This window comes from Pipistrellus kuhlii, unplaced genomic scaffold (assembly GCF_014108245.1).
Source record: "Pipistrellus kuhlii isolate mPipKuh1 unplaced genomic scaffold, mPipKuh1.p scaffold_m20_p_3, whole genome shotgun sequence".
Taxonomy (NCBI): domain Eukaryota; kingdom Metazoa; phylum Chordata; class Mammalia; order Chiroptera; family Vespertilionidae; genus Pipistrellus; species Pipistrellus kuhlii.
In genome coordinates, this window is record NW_023425529.1 from 175694682 (window position 1) to 175704432 (window position 9751).

Below are 9751 nucleotides of genomic sequence, written 5' to 3' on the forward strand. Positions count from 1 at the left end.
CCCAGCAGCAGACTCTCTAATTAGCGTTTAATCTGTTATTTTGTTGTTGTTGTTGTTGTTTAGGAAAACCACATGCTATGGTCTAAATTCTTATGTTGATGTCCTAAGCCCCAGTAACTCAAAATGTAGTAACTGCCTCTGAAGATAGAGTCTTTACAGAGGTAACCGAGTTAAAATGAGGTTATCTTAATGTGAGTGGGCACCCCTATGGCAGGCATCCTTCCAAACAGGTGAAATTTGGACACAAAGACATGCATGCAGGGAGAATGCTGTGCAAACATGAAGGTGGTCACCTACAAGCCAAGGGAGAGGCTCGGGACATATTCTTTCCTCACAGTCCTCACGTGGAACCAACAGTCCCAATTCCTTGATTTCAGACGTGTAGGTCTCAACTGTGAGATAACTGTTACCGTGTTTCCTCGAAAATAAGACATCCTCCGAAAATAAGACCTACTTACAGGTTTCCTTCTGAGTGAAATATAAGGCATCCCTCCAAAAATAAGCCCCCCCCCCAGGCTAAACATGAGATATTTGGTCCACTGATTCTGAAAGAAATGGAGTCACAAGAAATTCACCAGGAAATTCAGGAATTGGATTGTTATGATGATGTTCCAGAAGATAATGACATGATTGTCATTGAATAAATGAGTAAATTCTTGATACTGTAGGATTCACAGTTTGTCTGGTTTGTGTTGACAACTACCGTACTACCGTACCGTATACAGGTAATAAATTTCCTTTATTTTCATTTAACAAATAAATGTGTACCGTATTCTTCTTCATGGAAAAATAAGACATCCCCTGAAAATAAGACTTAGTGCATCTTTGGGAGCAAAAATTAATATAAGACACTGTCTTATTTTCGGGGAAACAGGGTATGTAAGCTACTTAGTTTATGGTACATTATTATAGCAACCAGAGCAAATTAATACATCACACAAGAAATAAAAAATGTTCCATATCTCTGGTAATTTATTTATTTTTAGGATGTTTTTATTGATTTCAGAAAAGAAGTGAGAGAGATAGAAACATCAATGATGAGAGAATCATTGAATGGCTGCTTCCTGCATGATCCCCGCTGGGGAATGAACCTGCAACCCAGGCATGTGCTGTGACAGGGAATCGAGCCCTGACCTCCTGGTTCAGAGACTGACATTCAACCACTGAGCCACACTGGCTAGGCTGGTAATTCTTTTTAAAAAGGTAACTGAGATTATGTTCATTTTTCTTAATTCTATATGTTGATCAAAATTATGACATTCGGAATGCCTAGGCTCAAACTGTGTTACCAATTTATTGTTAAGTTTATTTGCCTATAATTATTTAGAAAAAATTTAAATATTACATACTTAAAAATTATTAAAAAATAAAAAAGTACTAAATTTTCAGGATTTAATTTTTAAAAAAATATATTTTATTGATATTTTATAGAGAGGAAGGGAGAGAGATAGAGAGCTAGAAACGTCGATGAGAGAGAAACATCAACCAGCTGCCTCCTGCACATCCCCCATTGGGGATGTGCCCGCAACCAATGTACATGCCCTTGACCGGAATCGAACCTGGGACCCTTCAGTCCACAGACCGACGCTCTACCACTGAGCCAAACCGGCTTTGGCAGATTTAATTTTATTTATACTAAGTTTTTAAAAACATAAATCCAGAAAAAGTGGATAATGCACTGCCAATTTTGAAAGAACATAGATGGAAAATTCATTTAAATTCTATAATTGTAGAGTTTGTTCTATGCTAATTTATGGACTGTTACCCAATATTTTATCTATATATTTATCTCTCTATCAGAGTTGTGATATAATAGTCTTTTATAGGGCAAATTTGTGCATAGGACAATAATCATGCAGATCATTTTGAGTTTTTATTTTTCTAAATTTAAAAATATTTCTAAACTAGAAGTTTCATATATGTTTTACAAATCCAAGATACAGATGAAGTTAGTCTAAGCAATAGAATTTTGTGCAACTAGCAGGTCATAAAACAGAAATACTACAACCTGTAGCATTCCAGTATACAAATAATAGCAAGTTTAAAGATACAAGTTAGTTCACAATCACTAAAATAAAATTGTACAAAATAAAGTAAACTTCATAAACTAAAAAAGAAATAAATCTAAATGAGGAAGACTACCTAAAATATGCCAAAGTATACCTGAATACTTGGAAAAATATACCATATATTTCTGAATAGGAAGACCAGATTAGAAAAAATTTCAATGTTTATAAATTTAGTGCATTTCAATAGATTACTATTATGTTTTTTTTATTATATCCTTTAGCAAAACAAGTTGGTTATAAAGTTCATTTGGGCCGAGACTGGTTTGGCTCAATGGATAGAGCGTCTGCTTGGGGACTGAAGGGTCCCGGGTTCGATTCCAGTCAAGGGCATGTACGTTGGTTGCAGGCATATCCCCAGTAGGGGGTGTGCAGGAGGCAGCTGATCGATGACTCTCTCTCATCGATGTTTCTGACTCTCTATCTCTCTCCCTTCCTCTCTGTACAAAATCAATAAAATATATATTTAAAAAAAAAATAAAAAATAAAGTTCATTTGGAAAAATAAATAAGAACATCAAGCAATTTTTTAGAGTGGTCTGGCCCTCTGAGATGATAAAATGTATTACAGAGAATATTAAACTGTACAATATTGGTATGTGAATAGAAAGACAGACCGATATACCAGAGTTGAAATAACAGCGGGAACAAAAACCTAAGTACATATGGGAATTTATGATAAAGGCAGTATTTAAAGATAGTGGGGTAACAAAAAACATTTTGAATGTAAGCATTACTGAAATCACTAGAGACCCATACAGAAAATAATATAATCAGACTCCTTTTCATACCATAGTAGGAAAGAGACTAAAAAGATCAGAGTTTCAAAGTAAGGGAATAAAATATTGGGGAAAATATTAAAATGTTAAGTGTTTATAGTGATTATCTTTGGGAGGTCAAAATTCAGGTAATTTTTATTTAAAATAAATATTTGTGGCTCATCTTTATCTTTTTAAATGCCTACAGTAAACATATGGTCTTTGTAAAACAATAACTATTAAAGTAAAAGCAGCTCTTCATAAGGCAATTAATCAATTAAAAAAGTAATAAAACTGAAGGAAAAAGAAGATTGGGATATTTGAAATGTGAAATATTTTTTAAAATAAGGGACAATTACTGAACTGTAAGTTGAAATCATTCTTTATCAAAAGTGATGTAAGATTCTTCACTCCACAAAAATGATTTATCACAGTGAGATTTCTGACACATTCACTTAGCATCTTAGGAGAGGAAATAACATTTCATTTTGCTTGGTCTACAGAAGCTAGTACAGTGCTGTGAAGTCTATGTAAAGGGAAGACTACTTTTGGAGGATCTGAAAACCTAATTTCCCTTTTTCATAAAATAGATTTCACCTTGGTACTCTTTTCAGCACAATAGCCCCAGGAAGGGGTACGGGCCAAATACCACCAGTCAAAGCAGATGCTATGGTACCTGGGAGAAGAGCTCGCAGACAGAAAGAAGCAGAAAGTGTGCCTGACTCCCTCCAAAGGAAGAGATGAATGAGAAAGGAAATCAGGCAGGAAGACTGGTTTGTTTGGATCCCTTCTCTGAGGCTAAGTCTTCAAGCTACAAAGCATATTTGATTATTGAGGAAAAGCTGGAAGAAGCGCAATTGCTCTGCCTCCCGTTAAGACCTACGAGGACAGAAATGAAAACTGCAGGACAATAAAATGAGTGCCATAATGTGGTTAGGGAGGGACACCTGATTGGTATCTTTCCTTCTTATCCCTTCGTACACCCACCCCAGGCAGCCTCGCCACAATGTGGTCTACACAGGACTGCGGCCTTCCCAGAGGCCCCTAACAGATGTCAAGATATTTGGAATTTCTAGAGGAACAGCTTGCCAGCGGAAGTCTCCTGAGAGATGGTGAAATGGCAAGGCTCTAGGCCATGCTGTGAGTGCCAGAGCACATTCCTTTATTCCTCTGCCATTTCTCAGCAGGATTTTGAAAGAAACAGAGCCAGCTTCCAAGAGGGAACCAAAGTACCAGTGGATGTCAAGACAAGTGGGTGTCAAGATAGGCAGGAGAGGTTTTGACAAGTTCCACTGGCCTTGGACTTTGTCAGGAACCTGGAAGAAGCCTGACTAATTGCACGCTGGTTAAAACAGCACAAACCCAAGGACTGCATGCACTGTGCTGTGAAGGCCAAAAAAATGACATGTGCAAAGTTACAGCCCCACACACCATAGATATTAAAGGTTTTCCCTCTATGTAGACTCCATCTTGGGAAGGAAGAAATAGTTCATTAGGGAGTTACATTTAGCATTGATTGAATGTTTGCCCAAAGGGGACTGACATGAGAATGCCTAGGATATTAATTATCAAGTTAATGGTTTTCATAGCTACCAAAATGGGCAAAATGGGTGAGATCTTGTAAAGAAAATTGCATTTATATAACAAGAAATAAAAATGTAGCATTTTCTTTGTATGCTTGAGTATTGATAGAATAATTTGGTTTTAGTTTTTGTTAATTTTAGTTTTAGATAGTAATTAGTTTTAGTTTTGCCAAAAGAAAATGATTCCAAGGTTCATGGATATTTGCTAAATAAAGAGTTAGCGATTATAAAACAAAGTTATTGAGACACTGAAACATTACCTGAGTTTTCTGGGAGAGCTATAAATATTTTCTGTCAATCGGTTGGTCTTTCTTTTATTGATAAAAACAATGTAAATAGAATATTTAAAATATCGTACTATATTTTTTCTTGCAAATCTTGATTAACTCTTCTCTCAGTATAGCAAGTTGGAGTGATTTGTATTCAGTGGTGTAATATAAAGAGATTTTAGGTAAGATATAAAAGTTGTAACTCTCCACCTTTTTCCCCCTTTATGCATTCCTATTTTATTTTCTCACTTGAAACATCTAATTAAAAAATAGTGTAAGGCATTATACTTGTTCAAAGATCTTTTAGCAATCTCTCTTAACAATATGGAATATAGGTTTCTTGCCAGGAGTGTTTATATAATGGGCTGAGATTTTTTATTTTTACATATGCATCATTGAAAATTATCATATAGAAGGAAGATAGGAGGCTAATATTACTTTTATTTCACATATAGAAAAGAGATAACAAAAGAGTGTAGATTTTAAGTTGAGTTTCCTTTAAACTTGATTCTGTGATAGACTTAGAAATGAAAGTAAAGAGTGTAAGTTTTATACAAAGGGTCATAGAGTCTGTCTTTAAAACCAAACTTTGACCTTTGTCTTTATGAATCTTATTTGATAATGATAGTACTATTGAGCTATTTTACTTCCTTAGATAATACATTTTGGAGTGTTAAGTAGTTCACTGGGTCATGCAAGTTATTGCAAAGAAATTGGATAATTACAGGATGTTCCCTCCAAACTTACCTGCTTCTGGGACAAAGTTATCGTTAAAGATAGTTAGCATATTAGAAAATGTCAATATACATTATTTTTTAAGTATAGCTATCTTGCTCAGTATTTTTTGGGATAATGTGTGTTATGATATATTAGGTGTAAATATTCAGGGAATAAGGAAGGTGTTAAAATAAACATTAAAATAGAAAATCTTGAGCCTCTGAGATGCTGGAAATTACTTGAGACTATCTACACTTTATTTGATACCTCTTTTAAAGACCAACATTTTATGATGATATTAGAGGCCAGGTACACAAATTCATGCACCAGTGCTGTCCCTTGGCCTAGCCTGTGGGATTGGGTCAAAACCAGTTCTCTGACATCCCCTGAAGGGTCCTGGATTGCCAGACGGTTCAGGCCAGGTTGAGGGATCCCAACGGTGCATGATTGGGGCCGGGAGGGGATGCAGGAGATTGGCCAGCTGGGGAAGGGTTGCAGGAGGGCTCCAGGGAGTGTCCGGCCCTTCTCACTCAGTCCTCAACTGCCAGACCCCAGCAGCAAACTAACATACCCGTTGACAGTCTGCCCCCTGGTGGTCTGTGCACATTATAGTGAGCAGTTGATCAGCCTTAGCATATCATTAGTGTATTAACATTTTGATTGGTTGAACCCATGACCAGATACTTAGCATATTAGGCTTTTATTATATAGGATATAATTTGGTTTGAATACATGAAGTTGGAATCTTTTTTCTTTGTTATGAATCTTGCTCATATTTGGGAGATCTTTTTTGAACATTACAGACTTTTGGCTCTCTGCCAAAGTGAACATTTTTGGAATAATATTAAATATATCTGGCTAGACTTGAATAACAATACCCCCTTCTTCCCCCGACCCTCAACCCACACACACACACAATGAAGCAAGGAAGCTCATTCTCTGGCAATTCTGAAATATGTGAAATAAATGACTAAGACTTAGACTCAGATATTTATTAAGATCTAGAAAAAGCCAGTCTCCATAGATAAAGTTTTACAATTTTTGAGAACAGTTGTTCTTAGCACTCTAACGTGCTTTTTAAAAGCTGTTGTAAAGGAATATGCCATGAGTAACAACTGAATTTGGGGGATTTGGGAAAAAGAACAGACTGAAATTCCTTGAGCTGGTAATTTCTATCCCATAAAACCCACCGGGCCTGTGAGAGGGTGTGCTTATTTCTGTATCCACAGTCATTTAGCTCACTCTCTCAGCAGACATTTATTTATTAATATTTCCGTGTGAGGCCCTTGCTGAGCTCCAGGCGTCATTGCTGTGTTGTCTGCTCTCATGGAGTTTTTGGCTGCAAGCTGTGAGAGGTTGGGGAGTGTTAGGGAGCTGCGGTGGGTGTGTAACCCTTCCCAGGGAAAAGGGACTTGGAGGAGCATCAGTAGTTGATCACACACAGAGGGGAGAGGGGTGTGGATGTGCCTTTGAGAGGGGCCCTGAGAACCTGTGATCTGGGGGCCGCTGAAGGATGCCCAGGACCAAATCAGAGATGGTCAGACCTGCATCACCACCATTTACCCATCCTCCAGAACTGAAATACCATGGCTGACATGTACACATAAGGAACTGTTCAACATTGAAATTGGGTCTCAAACAAACTGTTGGCCCAGAAAGGCACTCACTATAGACTGATTCATTTGCCTCTCAGCATAACCATTATGGCTTGTCTCAGTTTTGGTTCTTATAAGTGTATTTCTTATAAGATGATCTCACGCATCTAGGGGAAATAATGAACAACATAGACTGATGAACAAAAACAGACCCGGAGACAGGACACAGGGAAGCATCTATCAGACTGTCAGACCTTAGAGGGAAGGTAGGGGAGGGTGGAGGTAAGGGGGAGAGATCAACCAAAGGACTTGTGTGCATGCACATGAGACTAACCAGTGGTCATGGACAACAGGGGGTGGGGGCATGCCTGGGGAGGGGTTTGGGATGGAAATAGGGGGATGAGGACAAATATGTGATACCATAACAAATAATAATAATAATAAAAAAAGAACAGGGACAGTTGTGCCAGATGCGGCTATGGAAAGGCTGGGGGAAGGTGGAGGGGATGGGGTGGAGGGGATGGGTCAGCATTTCCCTCCTCTCCTAAGGCGAGCTCTACAAGCAGTGCTCTCTGGCTGCAGGGTGGACAGGCGTGTTCCTGCGTTTCTGCCTGTGCCTTCTGGCCCTCAGGGATTGTCATTTATTTATTTCTAATCATTTGAAACTTTTATTTATTTTTTTTTTTTTTTGCGGGGGCTGGGGAAGCTCCTTTCTCGGGTCAGTCGGAGACTGCCTGTCCCTGTTGGATTCATATACGTGGTCTCCTTTGACCCCCGAGGAAAGGCATTTCTTAAGGATTATTGCTTTTTGTAGTAAAAACAGCCGCAGAGACCGCGGAGGAGGCGCTGGGCAAACCCTGTGCCACCGGGGGAGGGAGGTGGAGTCTGCGCAGTGGGGCCCGGAGGGCCGGGGGAGGAGCGCCGCGGGGACCCAGTGCGCATGTCCGCCCTGCGTTGCCAAGGCAGCGAAAAGGCGTCACCCGGAAGAGGAGCCGCAGGGCCGAGCTGCCGAATCCCACAGGGTCTGCTCTCCCTGGCTCAGGCCTGGCTAGTTCCCGAGCCACCAAAGCAAGGCCAGTGGGCAGCCGGAAGTGACGCAGTGTGATGGCCGGTCGCCTAGAAGCCAGGGGATCCGAGAAGCCACGTGCATGGGCCCAAATGGACAGCAGGGCCACGGATGACCTCCCTCCTGAGGCCTCGGAGTCCTTCTCTGAAGAGGTACGGAGTTCAAGTTCACTCAGTTCCCCTGGAGGGCCGCTGCCCTCGCCTCCGGTCTCAGGGGACAAACCTGAGAGTGGAAAGCCCCCTGCACACTTGTTGGAATATCAGGACAAACGATCAGAGCTTCCAGAAGAGAGGTTTAGTCGGAAAAGAATCGACTACCTCAAGGGCAAAGAGACTAACACTGGCGGACACCCACCAGACACTCAGCCTCCATCAGAAGTCACTCCAGTGTCTGATGAACAGACGCGTGCCCTGCAGGCGTTTTGCTCCCTGAAGGTGAACCTGATGCACCGCAGAGCTACCTCTAAAGGAAAGAAGCGCAGCAGACATCAGAAGCCGCAGCTCAGGTCTCATGCAGAGGCTCCAGAGGTGGATGCCGCCCGCTGTACTGCCCCCGATGAGCTTTTGAACAGAATGCATTTAAAAAACGTGATGGCAACACTAAAGCAGGCGGCGGCAGTTAAGCAACACGTGCCCTCGAGGTGCCCCGATTGTATCAGAAAAAGAGCAGAACTGGCTCAATCTGCCTTCCTGAAACGAAAGAAGACTTTACTGGAGACACTTCTCCTCCAAGAGAAAATAGATGAGCGTCTTCATACTAAAGACTTCCTCACCTTTATTGGAGAAGCACACCGGGGCCTCCCCAGGCTCTCAGATGACCCCAGAATAATCTGGAAAAGACTGAATGAGAAAAGCCAGAAGAGAGACTGGTTTTGAAAGGTCGGATCCAGAGCAGAAGATGTAGTGGAATGGAAATGGGGCTTGCCATTCACTGTTTGCTCTACCACCTCTCAAACCACTTATTCTAACCAAACAGGAGATGCTGTTTATTAATGATAGTGTATGATGTGGGTAGGTGTTTTTGTTTAATTTGAATAATTGTCATCATTTCTATAAGCACTTTGGAAACTAACTTAAAAATTTACTATGCTTCCTTCACATTTTGGAGGACGAAGAACTTTTGATCAGTATGTTTTTCAGATTATAGAGGGCAACATGGTAGTTGGGATAGTTACAAAGTTTTTACAACAATCCAGGAGAGAGATGCTGGTAATTTTGGACCAGGGTTTTGACAGTGCAGATAGAGGTACAGAAATTCAAGAGATAATTAAGGAAATAATAATTGACAGTCTTGATGAAGAGATGGGTATGGGGATCTAATGAAAGGTTAATGTTAAAAGTATTACTGAGTTTCTGACTTGTGTATTGAATGGATAATAATTTCATTAAATTGTACATAGAAACAGAAGAGGATCCTGTTTGATGGAAGTGATTAGCAGAGTGATTATTGGGACATGACTGGTTTGACTTACCCACGTTGAGACATCCACTTTGAGAGGTTGAGAAGCATTGGGTTATTTGCTTTGAAAAGATTTGGCCTATATATTGTAGTTGGAAAAAAGGGAAGGGGCTAGGATCATTGGCTCACAGTTGCAAATTGAAATCATAGACGTAAGTTCTTCTAGAAGAGGATAGGGTGAGAAGTGAACAAAAGGTATAACTCACTCCTGAGAAATTCAGCAATTAAAGACTGAAAAGA

At 40.1% G+C, this 9751-nt stretch overlaps 1 protein-coding gene across 1 annotated transcript; it reads left to right on the forward strand.

Annotated features, from left to right (window-relative positions):
• Nucleotides 1-7974: 7974 nt before the first annotated feature.
• Nucleotides 7975-9475, forward strand: CUNH8orf48 (chromosome unknown C8orf48 homolog). The gene is given in 2 exon segments (XM_036458469.2): nt 7975-8921; nt 8923-9475. Coding segments are annotated over 2 exon segments (864 nt in total). The 5' UTR covers nt 7975-8091; the 3' UTR covers nt 8957-9475.
• Nucleotides 9476-9751: the final 276 nt, after the last annotated feature.